The 27,009-nt window shown below is 36.8% G+C and overlaps 1 protein-coding gene across 2 annotated transcripts; it reads left to right on the forward strand.

The window, feature by feature from the left end:
- Positions 1-785: 785 nt before the first annotated feature.
- Positions 786-26,232, forward strand: LOC113054611 (versican core protein). Of its 2 annotated transcripts, none has more exons than XM_026220270.1 (16): positions 786-1,739; positions 2,592-2,665; positions 3,940-4,350; positions 7,465-7,639; positions 7,725-7,852; positions 8,829-9,116; positions 11,763-12,449; positions 13,879-14,574; positions 16,061-18,085; positions 18,282-18,395; positions 18,484-18,597; positions 21,405-21,563; positions 22,666-22,748; positions 23,740-23,884; positions 23,972-24,154; positions 25,201-26,232. In XM_026220270.1, exons 2-16 carry the CDS (start codon positions 2,599-2,601, stop codon positions 25,329-25,331), a joined length of 5,406 nt encoding a protein of 1,801 aa, XP_026076055.1. In that variant the 5' UTR covers positions 786-1,739; positions 2,592-2,598; the 3' UTR covers positions 25,332-26,232. The 2 variants fall into 2 exon arrangements, with proteins under 2 accessions (XP_026076055.1, XP_026076056.1); XM_026220271.1 differs by having other exon boundaries at positions 11,763-12,362; positions 14,488-14,574.
- The last annotated feature ends 777 nt before the right edge of the window (positions 26,233-27,009 follow it).

The following is a 27,009-nucleotide window of genomic DNA, read 5'->3' on the forward strand; positions in this document are numbered from 1 at the left end:
CCTTGATCCTGACGACCTGTTCGATGATATATGACCCTCTTTAGGGCCTAATGAGCACTGATTGTGAGAAGCATGACTTTTGTACTGTTTTTAAACTGTAGGAGTAATACAATTATATATTTATATATTTTAAAGTATTTTATAATAAATATGAATTGGCTCTATAATAAACAACAAAAGTTTAAGAAAAGAACACTACTTAACTTACTACTTACCAAAATTATGAATTTGTCAATTTTTAACTTTAATAAATCTAAAAAATGTGAATAAAGATGTTTTTCTCGTTCTCAAAGTAGTGATCTTTCAAAATGGATTTTGAACCCAAACCTACTTTTTCAACTTTTATCCTTTACTTTACTTGTTATGGGGAAAAACAGCCTTAGCTGAGCTTTTGGTCTTAGCTGGTCTCCCAGCTTCATAAGGCTGGCCTGCTGGTTTTAGTGAGTTCTTGGCTTTTTCTAACTGTCTAACCAGCAAGCCAGTCTAAGCTGAACTTCTAGCAACCATGGAAGATATACCCTAGCAGCTGTATAGCAATGTGCTTAAACTCTTCAGAAGACATTAATGACTGCTTAGCAACACCCAGGTGACCAGTGACATGAACTGGTGTCATGAAGACAGATGAGCACCACTCACATTCTTTAGAAAATGTAAAAAAAAAAAATAATAATAAAAAAATTATATGTGCACTTTCAATGAACTTATATTATTGAGAAACTACATGGATATTTAGTACTTGAAGATTGATTTGTCACAGGAATTTTAAAGTAAACAAAAAATACTCGTGATTAATAAAACGATAAACGTACTGTAACCAATCTTTCAGTTTTTACAGTATTTGTTGATTAATGCAGTTTTGATGAATGTTGAACTTTAGAAACAAATCTTACCGACCTCAACATTTTGCACGATAGTATTAGGATTTTAATCTTATATTTAGAATTTGTTTTGTAATCTCAAACACTGTAATGGCTAAATCAGATGAATGGTGCAGGTTATTGCGGAGGTTCTTGAGGAGGAAACGGTACCGTCTCTCTCCCGTGTGAAAAAGCTCTTGGAAACACTTGTAAGTGGAGCTGGGAAGTTCACATCAGTTCACAAGAGTAATTTGGCCACTTTCACACCCCTAATAACCCAGTTACTCCATCAGCACCCTCTCTGTCTAATGATCAGTGCTCTGTCAGACCGCGCAGTGAGATATTGATGCGCTTTTACGCACTACTCCGCGTAATAGGTTACAGAGAGCTGCTTGATGTTAAAGACTGCGAATGTTTCTGATAAATGAATGCTGATTTCATTTGCTAAGTTGAATCGAAGACCGTCACTTATTTTAGCTTTTACAGGTACATGCAGTTGGACACTGAACTGGTTTTTGCGCTTAAATTTTCCATGGTTTCCAACGAATTCATTGATTTTTCATTACTTATAACCCAACCTACATGTTCAAACTAGTTTCAAACACGAAGAGCGCAGCACATCCCTGTTCCTCTTCAGAAGGATGGATCAGATTCATTTTGGGTGGGCACTTTCTGCCCCTCCTCTGAAAACTGACGAAATCATGGGTGGACATGGAATTTGAACTTGCTGCCGGCTCATGTCTCCAGTCTTTTCGTGGGCACCAGGGGAAGAAATAGCACCTAAGTCTGCTGCTGGGTTTTGGAGCATCAGATATATTTGCACTTTTTGTGAAGGATTGCATTTGGAGAATCAGGAATAGCCAAGATTGTCTACAGGAAAAGGTCAGTTCTATTCTATTCTGTTCTGTTCTAATTTGTTCTATTCTATTCTATTAAAACAATTATATCCTAATTGTTAAAGGATGAATATTGACCGATATGTCACATTAATCGGCATTAATCATTTGCTGTGGTTAATATCCATTGCATATTCATTTGACCATGTTCTGCTCAGCATCTTTTGATATTAGAGCAGATTTACTTCAGTGCATCTCTTTTTTCTCTTATTTGATTGTCTGTCACCCTGAAGCTTTGTCTGCATCTTCCCAGTGCTTCCCAGATCCACTTATCATTATCATCGTAATACCAGCTCTGCTTAAATGCTGATAACTGAGAATGTGAGCTTTGGGATAATTTGGGATTTCGTTTGGTCTGGTGTGATTGATCTGTCTTCACATTTTCACGGTGATGTTAACTGTTGCAAAGCGATGCGTGGAGGTGCTTAATATATCGCTCTCTCTAGTGTTTGATAGCGTGTACTATATAGGGCGTGTGTGACTGTCCCCACAGCTGTCAAAAAAGATCTTTGTGTTTCCGAGGAATGATTAAAGTATGGCTGTCCGGTATATTAAGAACCGCTTATTATTAATGAAGCTTTCATAAACACATTCTTTATCTGATGACAATGCCATATATTGAAATGATAAAGGGAGACAGGAAAAAGCAAACAGACAGTGGGTGTCTAAAGACCCAGTTGGACCTGGAACAAAGACATGGATGGACATTAAACACAAGCAGTTTGACAGCCGACCCACGTTTAGGAGTAAACTGTAGCTGCACATGTACAACGAATTAAACTCACTACTGAATGGCTTTTACGAAATGAAAAGCTTTTATTTATTTATTTATTCGTAGAATTGAGATGTTACTGGACGTGAAACACATCCTCTGGTTGGTCTGTGTCTGCAGAGCTGCTGTAACCAAAGATGGTAAGTTTTTGACTGTTTTAAGGCGTTTTTATTTTTCTTTAGTTTCAATTTTTTCTTTCTTTCTTTTTCTTTCTTCATTTAGACATTCCAAAATATTCAAAATGACATACGGTAGGGATGCAGTGATGTTAATATCCTGGATGATAAGCCAGTTATAATTTCATGTAATGGACAATATCGATAAATGGAAGCTATTCAAATTATCGCTGATAGGCTACTCTAGCCGATAATCACTTTTATGTAATGGCCGATAACAAATGTCAAATACAATTTGATAATATTTTTCATTTTAAATGATACAAGTGATTTTATGCCACAAGATAACGTATGATATGAAAAATATTAATATTATTTATATTTATGGATTTAATGCTTTTATCCAAAGCAACTTACAAAAGGGGAACAAACCAATGTCAGTCAACAATTTTTCAAATTATTTAATTAATTTAATTTATAAAATACATAAATATAGTGTTTTTGAGTTAAAAAAAATTCATAAAAAATCTACAAATAATCTACATTATTTATTATAATATAATAGTTTTAAATATTTCAAATATTGATGATAATATTTAAGATTAGATCTGTAGATCTGTAGTCCACAACAATTTTCAAAACAATTTTCTTTTTGATGACAATAAAGTATACTACTACTGCTACTACATCTACTACTTTTATAATTAAATGTTTGCTAATATTAAATAATTTTGGGATATGTTAAAGCTTAGACTTTTTGGTGTTATTAAAACGTGTTTTTAAAGATTGACATTGAGTAAGTGCTACATGATGACAAAAGTAAGTGAACTTAAAATCAGGAGAGATGAGCATGTACAAATCAACTAGTACAATGATATATAAAAAATATCAGCCAGTAACCGATATGATACCGATATATATCATGTATCCCTAGCAATCACTGTAAACCTGTTTCCAATTCCTTAACTGTGTGTCGTATGCTAAACAACTACTTCCTGTCTGCTACATTATTTTATTTTCACTGATGTCCTATTATATCTTTATAGTTTCAAGGTTAGTTTTATTTTTTCTTTACTAAAACTTATTTTATTTAATCTCTTTGCCTTTTTTTTTGAGTTAGTTTATTTTATTTGAAGAATTTTTGTTTAAAATATTAAGTGACTACTTAATATAAAACACATACACAATATGAAACTGATATATATAGTCTCAATGGAAGCAGGACATTTAAGTGTTGTTTCAAAGCTATGCTGTGTCTGCTCTTGGGTTCCTCTACTCTATCTGCTTCTTGTTTGCAGACTCTGCTCGTAGGATGAAGGTGGAGAGGAGTTCTCCAGTGCAAGGCTCGCTGGCGGACCAGGTGGTCCTGCCCTGCCATTTCTCCATCCTCCCATCTCCTACCGGCAGCTCCAGCACCTCCACCACTGCAGCAGCTGCCACAGCATCCAGCACCCACACAGACCATCTCCGCATCAAGTGGACTAAACTCATGGGCGATGAGGAAACCATAGTGATAGTGACCCAGAATGGCTTCCTCAAGATTGGGCTGGAGTTTAAAGGCAGGGTATCAGTTCCCAGCCACCCCGAGGACCATGGTGATGCATCTCTGACCATAGAGAGGCTCAGGGCCAGTGATGCGGGCATTTACCGCTGCGAGGTCATGCACGGCATTGAAGACACTCAAGAGTCCATCTCCCTGAATGTCAATGGTCAGTCAACTCTGTGCAAATTATAAAAGCAATACATATTTCTGGCTGAATTAATTATACAGTATTTTCTCTAATGACTTTCCTCAAACTGCCAGTCCATTTTGTTACAGAATGGCCACTTTTCAGGATCTGGGTTTCATGCAGAACTAAAACTGGTTTAAAAAAGGATATAATGTAGGATATATAAAAAAGAATCAAATGTTTGTTAAATGTACAACAGAGTACAAAAAAAGTCATAATATAAAATATTATAAAAAAATATTTCATTAATATGAAATATTCAGTTTGAGATTAGCTAAAGGTTAGATTTGTTATTTTATATATTTATATATAATAATTTTTTTTAGATTTATAGATGTTATTAGATTATTAATCTTTTAAAAAATAGACAACATAATTAATCGAATTGCAGAAAAAGGGGAAATGAGCATTAAAAATGTTTTAATTATAATATTAAATGTTAATTATTATAATTAAATATTCACTATATTAATATTATTTCAATGCTTTAATTTTTCAGTGAGCCCTATCTCACATTTTATCCATCCAAATTCTGGCCTAGATTTTTCATGCATTTCATCATGTTATGATGTAAAATGGGTTGCGAAGTAATGTATGATATGAAAATATTAATACTGTTTATTAAAGTGAAATTGTAAATATTATAATTAAATATTAATTGATATTATTTATATTTATATTTGCAAATTATTCGATTTATCATTTTAGATATACTATATTTTTAGATTTATCAGCGTTATTAAAGTTTTTTAAAGATTAGACTACAATGGTGATCTAAATTTAAAAATAGGTATTTCTTTATTCTTAAACATAATATATGCCATATGTTTACTCTGAAATATGTCATGCTGTGAAGTAAAATGGTGCTTCTTTAACTTCCTTCAGCAGGATTTCCATTGGCAAAGTTGATCAGCAGTGGCTCTCAGATGTGCTGCTCTTTTTTACTCTCATAAGCATATGTGATGATGTAATTAGTCATCGCTAGCCAAAATGGACAGCGTTCCTGTCAGGAGAAAAGGGGGAAAGATTATTTTGCTTTAGAGTCTGGAAAAATCCCTTTCAGAGTCTGGTTTTTCCTCGAATCTTGACAAGGCCTTATTGTGTTTCTAAGTAACAGAAAGGAAGGGTGAACATAAAAAATAAAAAAAATGTGTTTGTTTTTTGCTTCCTTGAATGACTATGAAAGAATGTCTTAAGAAATTGTTCAAGGTTCCTTACATTATTCATGCAAGAACTTAACTTGTATTAAACCTGAAACATTTAGAAAAACTCAAAGTAACTGTGCTAAGAATCGTGTTAGGTGATAAACAACACTGTATTTGTTTACAGCATTATTATGTGCAGTAAAACATGGGCACATCTGGCTCAGATGAGACGGTGCTGTTGGAGTGTTTGTAGGCCCATAGGGCCAAGTGTCTTCATGCCACATACTCAGTTCCCTCTTTTGGGCCCTGGGCAGCACTGATTGCCACTCAAGGGTAGTGCCTACCCAAAAAACACACTGCCATCCCTCTGAGAAAAGAGCATTCAGAGCCAGCAGTTCTGCTTATGCACCCAAAAAAAGACTAGAAAAGCCCATAAAAGGGCAAATAACAGTCAGACTGCATGGCCGGTTCTGAGCCTTATTAGTAGTGTTTGCTAAAGCAAATATCAGTAGTAATATTGCTCATATGTGTTGAAGTATTAAATTCAACATGTAACTCAGCATGTTTGAACCAGAAATGTTTTTAATTGTTGAATTTATTTATCATTTTATATTTACCCCCCCCCCCCCCACCACACACAAACACTTTAAAATCTTAGTTTTCATTTGCACTCCTTCTTCTAAAAGTTGCATCCATAAATTAATCTACTTTCGAATTCTAAGTGACAAAAGGCGAACTAATTAGGAACTAGATTTTTCCCTATTAATTTAATTTAATTTAATTTAATTTATTATAATATACTATTTATTTATTAAATTTATTAAATTTATTTTTATTATTATTATTTTATTATTATTTAGCTGTTAGTCAGTTTGCACAGTAAAAGCCTCTTGGAAAAAAAAAAAAAAAAAAAAAAAATAATAATAATTCTATTCTATTCTATTCTATTCTACTCTTTATCCTTCTTGGAAAAGTTGTATCCATATATTTTTTGCATTGCATTATGCACTTTTTTTTTCTTTCTCTCTTTCAATCTGCCATAAGCATAGTTTTTTACATATATATTTGTCTTGTTCCAAATATAGTTCAAAGTATTTCAAAAATCTGTTTTTAAGAGGCTGTTATGTCAGATTATTGCCTTGTGTAAATTCAGAACACCATTTAGGAATACTGTATGGGAATGTAAGTGTATGTAAAGTGGAGCGATAAGATCAGTTTGGATTTTTGACACAACAGGTACCTAAATAGACGAACAACACAATGATTTTTCATTTACAGCTTGTTGCTGTGACTAAAACGTTCAATGTTCAGAACAAAAGCCCCTTTCACTGAATCTAGGGATTCGTCACAAAAGCATCCCGTTTGATCACATTTGTTGTTAAATGAAATCAAATATGCATATCATGACCATATGACCACCTGTCTGGAAAGAAAATCAAATTGTTGCACATATAAATGACCATTCATAAGTTGGGGCTGCTTGGAATGTTTTAATAAAAAATAAAAAAAAATACGTTTTTGAAATTAGTCTCTTCTGCTCACCAAGACAGCATTGATTTGATCAAGAATTCAGTAAAAACAGTGATATTGTGAAATATTACTATCATTTAAAATAACTGTTTTAAGTTGAATATATTTTAAAACATTCCTGTGATTCAGTGCTGAATTTTTCAGCATCATTCCTCCAGTCTTCAGTGTCACATGATCCTTCAGAAATCATTCTCATATGCTCATCTGCTGCCTTTACTGTCAATTTAGATCAATCTATAAGTCCTTAATGAGTAAAAGTATTAATTTCTTTCAAAAACTTACTGACTTCAAACTTTTGAATGCTAGTGTAGATGGGTTTGTCTGGTATACAAGAATATATAAGTCTATCACAAAACCTCAAAACTGCTATATGCGATTTGATTGAATCAGTGAGATGTTGATTTGTGTTGTCTCACAGGTGTTGTGTTTCATTACCGCGCCAACACCAGTCGCTACACTCTAGATTTGGAGCAGGCCAAGCAGGCCTGCACTGATGTGGACGCGAGCATCGCCACCGCCGAGCAGCTTCAGTCAGCCTTCGAGGACGGATTTGACCAGTGCGATGCTGGATGGCTGGCCGACCAAACCGTCAGGTGATTTCTTCAGCTCCAGAATCAAATCTGTCTAACATTTGAATATCACTGATATGAGGAGTACATCTGGGGTTCTTCTCCACAGATACCCCATAACATTGCCACGAGAAGGTTGCCATGGCAATATGATTCTGAGGCCAGGAGTCAGATCATACGGACTCAGAAATTCCTCGGAAACGTATGATGTGTACTGCTATGTAGGAGCACTACAGGGTAAGTTTAGAAACAAGCTACAGAGGGAATGGGTTTCTCTTCACGTGAAACACAAGAGAGACTCACGCCGTGTCACAATTACTATAATTATGAGATGACTGTTTGGAAAGTCTGCTCTGAGCCGAACACATCCTCACTCACAAATTACTTTTCTGTGGCAACGTCGAAATAGATTTTTTTTTTTTTACAGTAATTAGAATTTGGAGGGAAAAAAAGCTTAATGGTCAATCCATGTTTGGTTTTATTGGTGAGGGATAATTTACTGTATTTACTGCATTCTCTTGAAAAAATGTATTGGGTGAATCTCACAGAAATGGTCATATTATAATATCATTTTTTTTTTCCAAAAACATAAATGTAACAAATATTACTAGATTGTAAAAATACTTGTATTTTTTAATTTAAATAATACAATTATTCAGTCTGATTTTTCACAATATAAAATAGTTCGGTAACATTTTATTTTAAGGTGTGCTTGTTACACGTCATATGTACTTACTATTACAATAACATTTAATTATGCATAATTATATTTAACTAACGCTAAGCCAAACCCTAATCCTAACCCTAACCATATAGTAATATTATTTTTTTTTATTACAGTAATGAGAATTTGGAGAGGAAATTGAAATTAAATGGATCCATGTGTGGCTTTATTTGTGATTATAGCAATCTAATTTAATCGCATCGATAAATTACTTCTATATTTTTGGTTGCAAAATGTATTGATGTACTGAATGTATTAGCAAATCCTAAAACTTACTGTGTCACCTCATATATATATATATATACACACACACTCAGAAAAATATTTTATGCACAAATACTTGATGTAGTTAACTTGAATAGTTACCTTTTCAATAAACTATTTCATTTTTAGTTCACTTTTATTAGAAATGCATTCTGGGATTGCAATATTTGTTAAGAGTGTGCAATGCACAAAATGTGATGTGTTATCGTGTGTGTTTAATCTCAGGTGAGGTGTTTTTCGCTGATGCTAAGATGACTCTAGATGAGGCCAGGGAGGAGTGCGAGAGACGGGATGCAGTTTTAGCATCTCCAGGTCATCTTCATGCAGCCTGGAGGGCCGGCATGGACCGCTGCGACTTCGGCTGGCTGTCTGACGGCAGCGCCCGCTACCCCATCTCTGTACCCAGAATGCAGTGCGGCAAAGGACAGCTGGGTGTGAGGACTATGTACCGCTTCCTCAACCAGACTGGATTTCCTTTACCGAGCGAGAAGCTGGGAGCTTTCTGTTTCAAAGGTATATCTTCATGAAATGCTCATGACAAAAAAATACAATCTGGTCCTAAAAATATCAAATTTATATTTTGATATAAAAAGTATTATAATAAAGAAAAAGTAAATCAATATTATTTTATGGAAATATCTAATTTCTTTATTAATTTGGAGATGAAATATATCACAGACATGTTCTTTGAAAGGTTTCGAGAGATTGACGCAACTCTCTGTTAGTGCATGTTTCTCATGATGTTGTTTTTGCAGATAGAAAGGCGTCTGTTTTGCTGTGATATCATAACAGCTGTGACTCCGAGCTGTCCTGTCCTCTCTCTGCTAGCTGGGTGGAAGCAGAATAGTTCGTTCTCTCCAGGGCATCCTCAGATTTCATCTGTTAAACCTCTGTTCTACGTCTAGCTCAAATATTTGCCTTAAAATGGCATACTAACTGACCCAAAAAAGTAGCACTTAACATGCATTTTATCAGATTTTACATCAGGTGTGTCCTTGTCGCCCCCTGCCTCCAGGGATTTTGTGGCTTTCCTGTTAGCTGCGGCTTGTTTCATGTAACCGGACATGAAGCACTTCTCTTAAATGAACTTCTACTGCAGAACAAACAAAAGCACCCTGGGTAGGCCAGAAAAGAGCGTGGAGGGCAAGAGTGCCCCACTATAATATATAAACAAATGCTAGTGGGGGATATGACTTCCTTTTGTGCTGTTTCAAGATCACTGGGGTTTTATAAGAGAAAAAGATGCCTGATGTTTTACATCAGAGTCGCTGCATAGAAAAGAGGACACATCCCTAATGTCTAACAGCTGGTTTTGTGTGTCCACATGCTGAGCCAGAGGCAAAGAAGCAGTGAGATACCCTTGTCAATAGCAAATGCTTTTGTCATCGTTCAATCATTTACTCCCTCTTATGTATTGATATTCTTACTCTATTATGTTGAATCCTGATTATGTCATGTTGTCGTAGTATTCTGGTATTTTATATTCTGTTAGCCTGGTCATGAAGTGTGCAGCCTTACAGAACGATGAAGATAGATCCACATTCGAAGAGACTGAACGAAGCAGAAATGGGTGTGGGCCTTTGTCTGCACACAGCAAACTGCATAACTTTTGCATTATGTGTCTGAAATGCTGCTAGTGTAAAAACAGATTTAAAAGAACATAAATTGTCAAATGTGGTAAATGTGGAAAGAACAACAAATTGTTTGTTAGTACTGAAAACAAGCATTTTGTTGCACAAGTCAGACCAAATTGTCAGTGGAATGCTTCTAAGAGCATGCAATAGACAAAATCAGAGTAGTTTTTATAATGTTCAAAAGAACAGCATTTATTTAAAATAGAAATCTCAATGTCTTCACTGTAACTTTTTATAAATGTACTGTAATGCCTTCTTGCTGATTGAAAGGATCAATTTAGTTAAAAATAAAATAAAATAAATTACTGACCCCCAAACATTTGAACAGCAGTATGTCTATCTCTCCCGGCCTGATTTTTATTAGTGAAAAAAAAAGAGAAAAGAAAAATGCCATCTAGCCTGGTCTTATAAGATCACATGCTGCTGTCATTAAAGGAAAAGGAGACACACTACATATTAAGACATTCTGAAATCCATGTATATTTTTTAATTCAGCAAAACAGAAGCCTTTTCACTTGTACTTTCAGACATTTGGACCCCCTCTCTATTCCTCTGCTTGCATCTAGATGGGAGACTGCCATACATGTCGTCATGAATGGTTTTACCGTGGTGTTGAAAGCTCTTGCCAAGCATGACATTTTTTTTTACCATCTGAGTCAAACCTTTGGAGGCTTGCCAACACATCATAAGCACAGCAGCAATACGTATATGAACAGACAAGAGTGAACTTCATGGTGTCATTTACTTGGCCATTTCAATTTTTATAGGTCCGTGAAAGTGTGTCAGAGGTAGCATGCATGTAGACACCAGGGTTAGGGTTTGATTTATAGATTGTGAGAATGAGATGACGTTGGCACTTACATTCCTAACTTACAAGTGCACTTATTCAGGACTATTTACCTTCTGGTCGGAGTCAAAATATGTGGTTAGGCTAAATGCAACCTAGCCAAAAGTGTTCTGGAAAGGAAGATAAAGTTTCAAAATAAATATAAACTTTCAAGTTCTTCCTCTTTCATAGTACGTCATTTTCCCAAAATAACTCTTGACCAGCCAAAATTCCCTCAATACTTAGACGATTCTGCTGTTATTGGCATTTTGTAGAAATATCTTGACTTTGCTGCCAAGAATAGCATTTTTTGCACTTACTTGGTCAATATGAATAGACTGAGGGCTGCGAATTATTTGGGATAAAACTGTAAAAGTATTCTACAATGCTCACCTGAATATTACCCAATAAAAGTGTCATAGTATCATCTATCACTTTTTGTGTTTGGAGACATATATACTGTTTATAGGTTGACAATGTAGCACTTTTGACATTTCTCTTGTCGGCTGTAATGAATTTAAAATTTTATGAATACGGGTCAGGCGAGCTGAAGAACTGAAGCCATTTACAATTGAAAACCTTTATTTCTGTCATTTCATTTGGTGCCACTATGGGCAGCAGAGCTATGCACTTTATATTAATAAGTATTTGAGAAAGGCTTGGTCAAAATGAGATCTTTCCTTTTCTCTCTCTTCTCAGGATGGGATCCCACAACTGTACCCACAGCTGGACCTACAACACCTCCAGTTCTTTCAGACACCCATCAAACCTCTTCCTTTAAAGCAGTCTCTTCTATGCCAGCCCATGGCACCACAGAGGAGCCACCATCCATGTTCTCTGCAAGCATGGCTCCACGTGACAGAGGCTCTCCTGATCTACATCCCTCTGCTAAATCCATTGTTGTTGTACCAACTGAATCTAAGACGATTTCGGATATGGAAACCACAACTACATTTAATGACTATGGCAGCTCTTTGGACAATGACAGCTCCTTGGTGCAAGGGGTACCCCATGGTGGTATGCCCCATTATTCAGATTCCTTCTTCTCTATCCAGCAACCCCGTCAGCCCAACAGAGAGAGCATGCATCCTGGGTGGGATCCTCTGCATGGGGAATCCAGTGGTACGGAGGGTAACAGCAGCGCTGACACGGATACTCCTGAGAATGTGATTCCTGCTTCACCTGTGCTTGTAATAGACTTGAAAGGAGATCCAGAAAAGCCACAAATTGTGTACAAAGAGAATGAAACCACAGCAAACATGACTGAAGAAAGTCTGGATTTGGCTGAGTCCTTGCAAGGCCAGCAGAATGAAACCACAAAGGACGTCGACTTTCCATTGGGCATCAATTTGTTCTTTTACAACATTACGGGGAGAAAACAACCAGGTAGGTCAGACGGAAATTCATAAAAATTATTTTAATACAAAACAATTTTTATATACAGAAGAAGCTAATTTTACCAGAGCAAAACAGCATATAAAGATATAATACATGACTTGCTCACATCAACCTGTTTTGCTTGTCCTTTCATATTTTGGTGTGGGAGGTGATTCTTGCTTGTCCAAAGCAGCATATTGTAAATGAGTGACTTGGCTTAGGAAACACTGAGATGCAAAATGAATGTAGATCTTGGATAAAGAGAGGTCACATTTGGCTCTGTCCAGATGCCTGCTGCTGGTTTGCAAACAAAAGATTTGGACCTGGTCTTCGATTTCATGCAATTGCTTTAATATTTGGTTTGTGCCAAATCTTTACCTCATCTAGAAGTATAGCTAAATTAGTGGTGCTGCCTATATGCATAAAAAGGAGAAGAGAGACAGATCTTCCATGCCTTCCCACGACCTTGATTGACTTCCCGGTTTGCTGGAAAGAGTGATGAGGTTGATAAACATCTGTAAATAGACTGCAGCCAGTGTTCCTGTCTTGTAGTTCCTGTGGGTCATCATACTAGAGGCACCTACTATAGTAAAACATCAGGGAGAGACAGAGGTGTTGAGTGTGAGAAAGAGTAGCTCTCAAAGCCACAGACAAATACCTCCTGGGTCAAATGGCAAAGCCTCTTAAAACAATCAGCAAAGTAATCACTGCAAGCTAATTACTTTTCCTTACCTCGTCCAGTCTTCAGATCAGGTTACCATTTGTGGCTGCTAGTTAGTCCACCAAAGGAAAAGTATATTTTCTTATGCATGTTATTGAGGCCTTGAGGATGTAGTACAATTTCTGGCTATATTTCACACATTTTAACTGCGTAATGTAACAGTAGCTGGAATGACTTTGTTTAATTTTAAACTATGAATAAATGAAAAGGGTCTTGTAATTTTGCAGTATAGTGACTTCAGGGCCTCACGGGGACATATCACTGAATAGAATTTATAATAAGCCTTTCGCTGTATATAAGTAGATCCATTACTTATGTAGAAACAATGATCAGTAATATCTTTAGTGTCAAAATCATAACTGATGTGAGCATTTTATTTGCCTCAAGTGAGACTCTAGCATTAAGTGTTAAATATATGCAGTGCTAGTTTCTAAAATATCTATAAAGGTATTTGAAAAATTGGCAACATGAATTCGTAAGTGAATATGGAAGCAGGCTTTACAGTAGATCATCTTTGATAAGCTGTTGGCTTACCCAGTATTATTAAACTAACTCACTTAGGTCAGTATTTCACAGTTCCAGTCCAGAACTTTTTATATGTCTCTCTTATCTGACCCCATTAGTTCAGATCTGTCTCCTAATGAGCTGATGATCAGAATCAGGACTGGAATTGAAAACCAGTGACTTAGGGGTGTGTTATGTATTATTTTTTTGCAGGTAAACCTTTTAATAATGTGGGAGTTGATGCTATTCTTAAATTCCTTGGAGAACCAGGGCTCTCTAATCCACTTCTAACATCTGTTGAAAGTGAGCCACCTTCGGTCAGTGGAGACCTTACAGGTGAAACATATCCATCTCCTGAAGTACATCCCTCAGCTAAATCCATTGTTGTTCTACCAACTGAAGCTGAGACAAGTTCGGATATGGACACCACAACCGCATTTAATGACTATGGCAGCTCTTTGGACAATGACAGCTCCTTTGTGCAAGGGGTACCACATGATGTTATGCCCCATTATTCAGATTCCTTCTTCTCTACTCAGCAACCCCGTCAGCCCAACAGAGACAGCATGCATCCTGGGTGGGATCCTCTGCATGGGGAATCCAGTGGTGCGGAGGGTAACAGCAGCGCTGACAAGGATACTCCTGAGAATGTGATTCCTGCTTCACCTGTGCTTGTTATAGACTTCAAAGGAGATCCAAATCCAGACAAGCCACAAATTGTGTACAAAGAGAATGAAACCACAGGAAACATGACTGAAGAAAGTCTGGATTTGGCTAATTCCAATTTGAAAAGCTCAAATTTTAGTGAAGAGAACTTGCAAGGCCAGCAGAATGAAACCACAAAGGACGTCGACTTTCCATTGGGCATCAATTTGTTCTTATACAACATTAAGCGGACAAATCAATCAGGTAGGTCAGATGGAAGTTCATAAAAATGTTGTTGATGCAAAAAAAAATTTTTTATATAGAAGCTAATTTCACCAGAGCAAAACAGCATACAAAGATATAATACATTGACTTAATTCTCATATTAATCAGTTTTGCTTGTCCTTTCATATTTTGGTGTGGGAGGTGATTCTTGATTGTCCAAAGCAGCATATTGTAAATGAGTGACTTGGCTTAGGAAACACTGAGATGCAAAATGAATGTAGATCTTGGCTAAAGAGAGGTCACATTTGGCTCTGTCCAGATGCCTGCTGCTGGTTTGCAAACAAAAGATTTTGGACCTGGTCTTCAATTTCATTCAATTGCTTTAATATTTGGTTTGTGCCAAATCTTTACCTCATCTAGAAGTATAGCTAAATTAATGGTGCTGACTATATGCATAAAAAGGAGAAGAGAGACAGATCTTCCATGCCTTCCCACGACCTTGATTGACTTCCCGGTTTGCTGGAAAGAGTGATGAGGTTGATAAACATCTGTAAATAGACTGCAGCCAGTGTTCCTGTCTTGTAGTTCCTGTGGGTCGTCATACTAGAGGCACCTACTATAGTAAAACATCAGGGAGAGACAGAGGTGTTGAGTGTGAGAAAGAGTAGCTCTCAAAGCCACAGACAAATACCTCCTGGGTCAAATGGCAAAGCCCCTTAAAACAATCAGCAAAGTAATCACTGCAAGCTAATTACTTTTCCTTACCTCGTCCAGTCTTCAGATCAGGTTACCATTTGTGGCTGCTAGTTAGTCCACCAAAGGAAAAGTATATTTTCTTATGCATGTTATTGAGGCCTTGAGGATGTAGTACAATTTCTAACTGTACTGTATTTCACACATTTTAACGGCTTAATGTAACAGTAGCTGGAATGACTTTGTTTAATTTTAAACTATGAATAAATGAAAAGGGTCTTGTAATTTTGCAGTATAGTGACTTTAGGGTCCCACGGGGACATATCACTGAATAGAATTTATAATAAGCTTTTCGCTGTATATAAGTAGAGTCATTACTTATGTAGAAACAACAATCAGTAATATCTTTACTGTCAAAATCATAACTATGTGAGCATTTTTATTTGCCCTAAGTGAGACTCTAGCATTAAGTGGTATATATATATATATATATATATATATATGTATGTATATTTAAAAAATAATAAAAAAAAAAAAAAAAAAAAACAAAGTATAATGATTCAAGAAAAATTGGCAACATGAATTCGTAAGTGAATATGGAATCAGGCTTAACAGTAGATCATCTTTGATAAGCTGTTGGCTTACCCAGTATTATTAAACTAACTCACTTAGGTCAGTATTTCACAGTTCCAGTCCAGAACTTTTTATATGTCTCTCTTATCTGACCCCATTAGATCAGATCTGTCTCCTAATGAGCTGATGATCAGAATCAGGACTGGAATTAAAACCAGTGACTTAGGGGTGTCTTATGTATTTCAACTATTTTTTGCAGGTAATCCTTTTAATAATGCGGGAGTTGATGCTGTTCTAAAATTCCTTGGAGAACCAGGGCTCTCTAATCCACTTCTAACATCTGTTGAAAGTGAGCCACCTTTGGGCAGTGGAGACCTTACAGGTGAAACATATCCATCAGCTTCTGTTACCATCACCCCAAAAGTGAGTTTCATTAACGGAAAACACGAGCTGACTCTGAAACCGGACAATGACCAAACTCAAGAGGCTAGAGGAGACCAGTTTGACACTGCTATCCCACCACCAGAAGAAACCATCACTTTTGATATGATAGAAATACTTACGAAGGAGGCTGAAGGCACCACATCTTACCCAGAGACTGAAGAATATGGCTCAACGATTAGAAGCCTAATTGAGCCCTATTTTACAACAAAGAGCCTGGAAAGTATAACCACAACAGAATTGCCTACATTTGCAACCAAATCCTCAAGCCAGAAGTTGACCCCACAAACCATATCTCTTAGCATGCACGTAGAAGGTTCGGGGATATACCCAACAGATGATGAAGAGGAACTGACCCCCTTGGAAGGTTCTGCAGAAGACACACTTCCAACAACTAATGTCTCATATGTGGTGGCTACCGACGAAACTGAAATAGATGAAACAGAGAAGACAACACTGGCATTTGGGCTGGACTACAGCACTGAGGGACCAATTGTTACAACTCGTGAATCCAGCACTGTAGAAATGGAGAGAACAGAGTACAGAGAAACGAAACCAGAACCAGACGATTTTGAGGGCTCAACCTCCACTGAAGACGAGGGCTCGGGACAAGATATATATGCAACAGAAGAATCAAAGCAACCAACTTTATCTCCATCATTCACTGATTCATCTCACAGCTTTACAAGTTCCTTAACAACTACTCATCCTAAAGAGCCTAGGCAACCTTTTAGTTTGGCTTTGCCCAGTACAGATCCTACGATTCAGGTGGTTTCAACTTTTCAAATCGAGGCAATCCTAGAAGAAAGCACTCCTTACATTACACACTCTGAGAAAGACGAAAACAGACGTACAACTAAGAGTCCTTTATTGGTGACTGAGAATGAAAAAGACTTAAGTATAATCTTCACCATCTCTGAGGACATCGGCTCTGGTCAGTCTGATCAGTCAACTGAAGCATTCTCAAAACAACCATTCACTGCAACTACTGTTCCATCCCTTCTTATTAAACAAACTGAAGAAACAAGTGTTGATGCACATGATGAAACACCTAAAGTATTTGAAGGTTCTGCAGAAGACACAACACCACTGACCTTCACTAGTGTCCAAACTCAAACAAAATTCACAACCCAAAGTTCAGAGACCACCATTCTGCCCACTGATAGTCTTAGAGCAGTAATGTCTTCCTCCCAAGAAACTGTTCTAATCCAAAAATCCCATTTAGAAGAGACAACCACCTCAGTGCAGTCATCAGAGACTTTGGGCTCCCAAGAAACTGTTATAATCCAAAAATCACCATCAGAAGAGACAACCACCTCAGTGCAGTCATCAGAGACTTTGGGCTCCCAAGAAACTGTTATAATCCAAAAATCACCATCAGAAGAGACAACCACCTCAGTGCAGTCATCAGAGATTTTGGGCTCCCAAGAAACCATTATAATCCAAAAATCACCATTTGAAGAGACAACCATCTCGGTGCAGTCATCAGAGACTTCAGATGAGACAACAAAAGAAATAACACATTCTACATTTGGATTCCCAACTGAGAAGCCTCTCACCTCATTTACCCAAGTTTCCAGTTATCCCACCACCGACTTAAATGTGAAAGAGCCAGTTCAGGTCTTGGATAGGGGAACTACTTCTGCTACAGAAAATGTTTTCACCACTACCAAAGCCACAAGTATTGTGGTATTTGAAGAGAATGTTGTAGATTATAAAGATGTGGTGGGTCCCTCAATTGTTCACGGACAACCACCGTCCAGGGAAGAGTTCACCACAAGAAAACCAGAATTCTGGACAGATTCCAGCTACACTGTTGAGAGTCATATGGAGGTTTTCCAAGGTACAGTTCCACATACTTTTGTAACTCATACAGTATTTTGCTTATCATGTAAAGTGGTTTAAATGTTATTTCAATAGTTCCTCTATTGTGGTTCACAAAATAATTGAATTACTCTTCTTATCCACTTATCCCACTTAGCCCACTTATCCATAATGGGTTTTTCCATCCACTAATAGATGTTACTTTGATATTTCAGGTCTCACACTTTGCTCTGTCAGTGTGTGTGAAAATGATGGAATTTGCTATTCTAATGGAAAAGGAAACATATGTGTCTGCATGCCTGGATTCAGTGGGGAACACTGTGAAAATGGTTTGAAGCCTTTAATATTTTCACTTTTGATGAACACAATTAAAGCTTCTGAGTAAAGTAAGAAATGTTCATGTCCTAATTCCTGCAGAAATTGACGAATGCCAGTCAAACCCTTGTCACAATGGTGGTACATGCATTGACGGGTTAAACGGTTTCAGGTGTGTCTGTCTGCCCAGCTATTCAGGAGCCCTCTGTGAGCAAGGTATGAAATCAACACTGACATGGTGCTATACAATTGTTTTAATTGGGCTGATATATGAAACTCTTGAAGGAATATTTTTGTAATAAAGTGTGGACTGTGTCTTGCTAGCAAGTTGCTAAGCAATTCTATCATATAACTTCCATGCTTACACATAATGTATGTTTTACCTTATGGTTTATTTTTCAAATCTTGCAATGAGTGCATACTTTAAACATTGTCTGTCCGATTGCCTGTTAGGTTTCCATTTTAAGTGCAATAAAATATAACTCCTAAGTTATTGGTAGAAGCTGTTGGATAAAATATATTATGATTTAGGAGGCTAGTTTCTAAATAGTGAGCTATGGCTGTTTAATAAATCCACTGAAGCAAACGGTATACAGAATGGCAGTCAGTTCAAACAGTTAGCATGGGAAAACCGAACCACAAAGTTCACCCCATCTGCCAAACCTGATTCTCCAGAGCGTGTGCGATATGGTGTCTGGAGGAATGAAAGCAGGTTTGTGCCAATAATACATTTCAGAGAAAAGGACACACAGTCAATGATGGCAATGCCTCTTCTCTTAAACCCACCACAGTTATCAAAAACACTGAGCAATTCTAAAAACCACATCTGAGCCAAATGACTTACTTGGCATGGTCCCAGTGTGGCTGAGTAAACAATGAGTAGATTTTCCTTAAGCCGTCTCATGGAAAGTAATCACAATACTGGATATGGAGCAAGAGAGAGGGAGAAAGCTGGAAGCCATGAGCAGATGGGCAGTGACTTGGCCACCACTGCCAACCCACCAACCGGAGAGTGTTGAGGTAAGGGTCGAAACACTTAAGGAAGGTTGGGAACCAACTGATGACATCTGCTTATGGCTGAAAGCTATGGTTACATAAATGCTAATAGGTGTTTTTCACAAAGTGAAGCTCTTCAAACGAGAACATCCCTTTTTGAATGTTCTGTTGTGGTTTTAACTTTGACAAATAACTTTAAAAAAAATTTAATAAAAAAAAAACTGAATTTCTTTTTTACATGGCTGTGGACAGTGTTTGATGATGATGAAGGCTGGGATTGATTTTTTGTTATTTTTTTACAAAGGTTTCTTGGCCTTTCATTGCTGTTCCCTCACTTAAGGGTGAGGTCCCTTAGGATTCTGGGAAGACCATTGTGAATGGCACATGGGTCCATACTGGGAAAGCAGCTGGAACCAATTAATGCATCATAATTTGTACAAGAGGCTCATGGAGACCCCTATATATGAGTCATGTTGAGGTCGAGCCACAGTATAGAAACTCCCAAACACCTGCCTGCATCTCACATAGAACTTCCCCTTAGCTTTCGAATATGAAAATAATCAGCTGACTTATGAATAAGAGCCACGTTTTTTACTTTGAAAAGAGCTATTAACCTTCTCAGGACTTGACTTTTACATGCACTTGCACTGGCTTGACAGTGGGCGTTGGTCCCCCAATGGATTGGTTCCAGCTTCATACGAAATATTGCTGCCATTAGTCAACAGAGCCAGTCTTCTCCATGCATAAACATCACCTCTGAGGACATCTGTTTTCTCAAGCTTTTTAGCCAAAGATCAGGGGAAGTCGTAAAAAGCTGAACTCTTGCGTTCCACATCATGTAAAAAACACAGTTGTGTTTAATCAGTGAAGCTGAATTTGGACCTTCAGTGACAGACGACAGTGTTTAATCCGAAGCTGCTGCGTTACACTTTGTTACATCGCGATAAATACGATATTTTAGCCAAATTAGAAAATAGCATGAGACAGAACTTGGGAAAACCAGAGTCCTTGTCATGACCAAGATGCCTAGCAAGGGAAAAGTGCAAAAAGAAATGCTCAATTTATTTCTGAAAAAGAGCCAAAGTTGCTTGCAATGGCTAAATGCTAGACATTGACTGGTTGAAGTATTTTTCCTGATTTGATCTGTTGTCTATATTACTTCTAGGTCTTGCAAAATAAGTAGGCGATTTAAAAACCTCCAAAGTCATGGATATTTTGTTCATATTTTCTCTGACCACAATCCGACTACAGTTTTTTTTTCACTTAATTGTGCTATGCATCATGACATATTAGACTTGGACAATTTGTTTTGATTTATCATTACCTTAAAAGAAAATGCAAATTATGACAACTGAAATTGGAGGGACAATTTATTTTCTAAAGTACATAAACAATTTGGATATTTCTGTAGCAATTACAATACATTTTCAGTGGTTCTTGCTAATGTACATGCTCAATGGAATGATCTACTGGAGGTTCAGGGCTAATGACAAAACGAGCACGTAGTGGTGCGAAATCAGTTAAAGTAAACAGCATTATGGGCCGTGTGGCTGAGATGATTACTTGGCCTCATTTACTGGTGTTTTCTTTCCAGCCTCATTAGATGTCATTGTTTGCATTTAGCTTTCACATTGAGCACTGTGGTCATTGGTGGTTTTCAGTCCAAGCAAAATGTTGATGTTCTTCATTATATGGGATTGAATAAAAAAGTTCTATGCACTGGGTTAAACCAGTTGATGGCCGAACTCAAAACAGATGTGGTTCTGTGCGTCCATTCTGCACCATAACTGATTATACGTGATGTGAAAGACAGGCTTGTTCATGGTTAACAGAAGAAAATACAGAGTCAATCATGAGACATCTCTTCTTTGTTAAAATATGGGCACTGTAATGCTCCTTGTAGCTGTATCATGAATCACAAAAGCATCTGCCCTTTAACTGGATGTGGCTAACATTATGGACGTTATCCAATGTTTCACTCATTTTTAGGTTTCTCATGTTTCCTTTTCTGTCATTCAAACTTTCAGACACGGAGATTTGTGACTTTGGCTGGCACAAGTTTCAGAGCCACTGCTATAAGTACTTCACACACCGGCGGACATGGGAAGCAGCGGAAAGAGCGTGTCGTCTGCAGGGCGGTCACCTCACCAGTGTCCTGTCCCATGAAGAGCAGCTCTTTGTTAATCGTGAGTTTATGATTTTAGGAATGTTATTGCTAATTATTAATTTAATTGCTCACTCTTAATATTTAATAACTCTTTTACTACTTAACTCTTTTGAGTTTGAGTTAGGATAGATTGCAAAAGTGCAATTATAAATGCAATGAGGCTATGAAAGTGAATAGTGAGTAGATGAGTTTTCCTGTCGGGTGTGATGAGTGATGTCCACTATAACATTTGTAGTCCCATTTAGACACTTGTTAGCCACCACCTTTTTCAAGACAAGTCAAAGAGTTTACAAGGGCGTTTTACTGATGTATTTAGAACAAAATGTTTTCTTTTGTTCACCACAGACTTTATTTCAGACATTTAAGCAAAACCTTGTTCAAAATACCCTACTAATGTAAGGACTATGGTTCAGAATTTCTAAAATACAAACTTGCCAGGTTTCGGTCGTTTGTAGCAAGTTTCGAAAGAAGCAAAAAAAAAAAAAGAAAACAGATACTCAGGACTGACCGAATTCTAGCATTGACTAAACAAACCATAAGTCATATTAAAGATGCTGTTGACTCTAAACTAAACAAACGTCATCTTGGCTCCTTGGGGCACAGAAACTATTCTACATTTGTTTGTGTCATTTGATGTGTGGTTTGGTTTAACTGATTTCCTGCTATTTCCAGTTCAGCCAGGCAGTCTATTAAAGATGTCAAAGAAGTTTGCAAAGGTCCTCACACAAAAAGATTAATGAATTCCTTCCATTTATCCAGGCTTCCATATAGGCTTTTCTATAAGAAAATGCACATCCACTAGTTTTTTTCTGTTTTATAAAATGCTTTTTCTTTCCAGTTTATTATGCAGAGACAATTATAAGTTGATTGGTTATCCCAAAGAGTATAAATAGTGTGGTGCTATCAAAACGTGCTATCTGTTTGTTTGAGTTTCCCGACCAGTCTGACACAGCAGTTTGAGTTCGGAGAGGGAACTTTCCATTTCTCCCACCAATATGCAGATACAAATAGTAGAAATTAGTCAACCACACAACGTGTCCTCTTCATTCGAAGTCATATGATAGGTTTTATGCACTAGTCTGCAGAGATAGATCCTGAAATCTGTGTAATTTGTCTTGTAGGTTTGGGGCATGACTATCAGTGGATTGGACTGAATGATAAAATGTTTGACAATGATTTCCGCTGGACAGATGGACACCCTATGGTATGATGGGATTCATTATTTTGATCCTAATAAAGTTTATTGGATGCACATCTGTGTTCCAGGTGACCATGAATTCAGAGATATGAGTCATTCTTGGTGTGTTGTTTTTTCCGGCCTGCAACAAAACGATGTTGTTTGATCCTAAAATGAGTGTGAAGCAATTGTGCACACAGTTTTTAAAATCCCAGTATAAAAATTGCTAGTGCAATTGTTACTCTTCCATAAACCATAAGCTAGGTGATGCTAATGCTGATGGAAAAGTTCTCACTTAATCATTTCTGTCATCCTGTGTGGTATCAATAGAAACACATAGGTCACTTTAAAGGAGTGGTACTATTTATTTATTTATTTGTTTGTTTTGTTTGGCCGGTTTTATTTGTTTATTTAGCAGTTTTTTTCATTGATGTATGTTTGTATGTTTGTTTATTTATTTAAATTGCATAAATCTACAAAGACAAGAGATGCAAGAAAAAATAAATATATAAAATGATTTAGTAATTCGTTCTCTCCATTTATAAATCGTGTGCACCATTTAGCAAATCGAGGGCGAAATTTAGCAAAAGTTTCATATTGCATGTTTATTTCAGCAAGTGGACTCTAGTTAAAAACATGGGTAGGCCTATTTGAAGTAAATTTTGTGCATGATTTATTTATTTATTTTTTACTATTTGTAGTTAATTTTTTAGAATGGAAATGGAAGAGCACATTGATTTTTACGATCTTTTGTCATTCTGCTTATTTGATATTAATTACCTTTCTACATATAAAATGGGGCTTGTGTGTTTGTGTGCAACACATGCAAATTGAGTGCAGCAGTACATTTTGTTAGAATAATCCCATTTTATCAAGGAAAGTCCCATGTAACCCTGCCAGATGTGTATAAAGCACAGTCTATTTAGATTCTTACATGTGATCTTTGCACCCTCATGTGGGCACACGCTGTGGTGCACGAGTAGTTTGAATAAAATGCCTCTGTGTTCATTTGCACTAGCAATTTGAGCACTGGAGAGTGGGTCAGCCGGACAGCTTCTTCTCCATGGGCGAGGACTGCGTGGTGATGATCTGGCACGAGCGTGGTCAGTGGAACGATGTGCCATGCAATTATCACCTGACCTTCACCTGCAAGAAGGGCACAGGCAAGACCTCATCTTCCTCTTCTTCTAGTCTCCACTGTCACTTGATGTCACCTCATCGTCTTTAACTTTCTTTTGCCTCTGTCTCAGTGTCCTGCGGTCAGCCTCCTGTCATAAAGGATGCCCATATCTATGGCGGCATTAAGCCGCGGTATGAGATCAACTCTCTGGTTAGGTACCACTGCAAGGACGGTTTCATCCAAAGACACATTCCCACTATCAGATGCCGAGAAGACGGCCACTGGGACAAGCCCAAAATCATGTGCTTGAAACGTAAGCTGCTGACTCTGAATAAATAGATGTTTAGTGAAATCCAGGCATGAAATTGTAATGCCTGTCTATATTAATTTTGTAATTATTTATAATAACATTTTATATATTCATATAAAATATTTTTAATTTATTTTTATTTTTATATTTTCAGCTTAATTATAATTTCTGTTTAAGTAGTTTTGTTCTGCTTTTGCCATTTTTTTTAATCCTTTTTTATATTTCTATAGCTTTATTTGTATATCAGTTTTACTGTAAGTAATTTTTTGTAATTTATTTCAGTTAGTTTAAACATTTAAACATTTTTAATTTTCCTTATTTTGATTTTTTTATTTCATTCTTTCATTATTTGTTTAATTTCACGTTTTTCATCTATTTATTTTCATCAAATATGTATATATAATGTATATATATTATTATTTTTTATTATTATTATTATAAATACATTTAATACATTTGAATAATTTTAGTTTTAGTGAATGATAACAACACTGAACTTTTGACTGCATTACTTTACTTTTTCCATGGAATACAAAAGAGGACATACACTGTAAAATTACAAAAAAGATTATTGTGGAATCATTATTACAAGAAAATACTATTCCAGTTTTGTTTTTTTACTTCAAAATTTCCTGTTTTACTTTGCCGGATCTTTTTAATAATAAGTGAAATTTATTAACAAGAGAAAGTCTCTAGAAAGTGAAAATTGTTTCAAAATAATTGTTAAGCTAATTTCCATAATAAGGACTGAGTATGTCAGAATTCAAAAATAAGAAAAAGTATATTTGAAGTCTTCTAAGGCCACTCAAAATTACTTATGTGAGAGGAAATTTTAATTTAAGTCACTATTTACTAAAATGTGTGACATATGTTCAAACATGTTGAAATGAGTGTCTCACTCAAGACACATTGCAGTACATTTTCTGTTAAGTTCAAGAAAGAAAGTCATATATGGTTTTGAAAATGAGGGTAAATAAATGATGACAAAATTTTCAGTTTTGGGTGAACAAACCTTTTAAGTTAATACATCTTTTCCTTTTATTCTACAGCATCTACCTACCAGATGTATGCTCACAAAAATCAAAACAACAACAATTACAACAACAGTAAGAGACGCTACAGTGAGTCGACGCAGGACCGTCATCGCTGGTCAAAAACAGCAGATGACTCCACACACTGATCTCCATCTACAGACCTACAGATGCTTTACATCTACAGAGAAACTCTTTAGTCTAAAGGACTGAAGCCAAACCATGTGCCTGATGAATGTTTTAGAACCGAGAAGTGAATTTCCCTGAGGGACTGCAAAAAACACCATCACCCACCCACTGAGAGCATACTTTGACTATGCAACAGTCTACATTGTATATTGTAATAATGTCTTAATGTTTTGACATGGGAAGGGGGTTTCTGGTTGAAATGTATATAGTAGAGATATTGAACAAGTAAAAACAGCTGTGAAAGGTGACTTTTTTTATGTTTTTTTTTTTTTTTTTTTAATTCATTCGTAACTTTTGCTTACGAAGAACTGGACTTCCTGTTCTCTCTGACTTAATAAGAGAGCACTATGGTACGAGCAGAATATAAACAGAACAGTTATAGTACTCAAGAGTAAAAGAACAATAGGCATTATATTGTTTCACATTGTGGTGAGGGGGGTTCAAAAGGGATGTCACGGGGCTGGAGGACAAACAATGCTGAAAGGACTGCAACTCAAAACAATTTTTCAACATCGTCTTCCTCTGCAGCATCCTCACTAATTATGAGGATTACTCAGATAATATTCAACCATTGTACACTCTCATAATCATATTCTCATATGGCATCAAATACATATTTTCATTTTTTTTTATGTTGGTTTGTAATGTAACAATTTTTACTTTTTAAAATGAATGTCATGGTAAAATATGAAAATATGTATACTGTATGTGTGGTCGAATGAACTAGCATTTTTGTCAGATATTATTACAAATGTTACATGAAGCCATAGTAGTTTAATTTATTGCCGAAGATACATATAGCGATGAATGGACTGTGAGATTTTGAATAATAAAGCGCTATTAGAATATAATGAACACGTTTAAATGTGTGTTCTTGTTTCTTCCCGCGTCAATCATGAGGGCGACCAAAAGAGGGCGATGTCATGGTAACCAAGAATTCTGAAAATGACGTGATAGTATGAAGACACCTGCTCTGTTTCGAAGACTTTCTAGTCAACAAACACCCTAATGTTAACAAGGTAAGGACGTGGGTGTTTAAACTTTAAAACTGAACACTGTTTAATGTTCATTTTGAGATAAGCTCTTATAGCTTCTGGTGTGTTTTCTGAGAGACGTTGGCAAAGTTTATTTTTACCTGACCTGAAACACTTAAAATACAGAGCGACAATCATAGACATATAAATACCTACGCCTCATTGGCGTCTCATAACTCTCACATCAGGATAGATCACTCACACAATCACTCATCGACAGATTGGACACCTACAAACCGTCACACGATAATAAAAACAGGTTCCGCTGATCTGAATCAACCGAGTCGCGAACAGGCTCCGATGCTGATCTTGAATCAACCGAGTCGCAAACAGGCTCCGAAGTGCCGATCTGAATCAACAGAGTCGCAAACAGGCTCCGAAGTGCCGATCTGAATCAACCGAGTAGCGAACAGGCTCCGAAGTCCCGATCTGAATCAAGAGTCGCGAACAGACTCCATAGTGCCGATCTGAATCAACCGAGTCGCGAACAGGCTCCGAACTGCCGATCTGAATCAACAGTTGCGAACAGGCTCCGAAGTCCCGATTTGAATCAACCGAGTCGCGAACAGACTCCGAAGTGCCGATCTGAATCAACCGAGTAGCG

Source organism: Carassius auratus, chromosome 35, assembly GCF_003368295.1.
Source record: "Carassius auratus strain Wakin chromosome 35, ASM336829v1, whole genome shotgun sequence".
Taxonomy (NCBI): Eukaryota; Metazoa; Chordata; class Actinopteri; order Cypriniformes; family Cyprinidae; genus Carassius; species Carassius auratus.

What these genes read in the sequence shown, in the direction of transcription:
- LOC113054611 (XM_026220270.1), top strand. Translation starts at nt 2,599, where the DNA reads ATGTTACTGGACGTGAAACACATCCTCTGGTTGGTCTGTGTCTGCAGA. An exon ending in AGCTGCTGTAACCAAAGATG is followed by an intron (nt 2,666 to 3,939) that starts GTAAGTTTTTGA and finishes TCTTGTTTGCAG; the next exon opens with ACTCTGCTCGTAGGATGAAG. An exon ending in CTGGCCGACCAAACCGTCAG is followed by an intron (nt 7,640 to 7,724) that starts GTGATTTCTTCA and finishes TCTTCTCCACAG; the next exon opens with ATACCCCATAACATTGCCAC.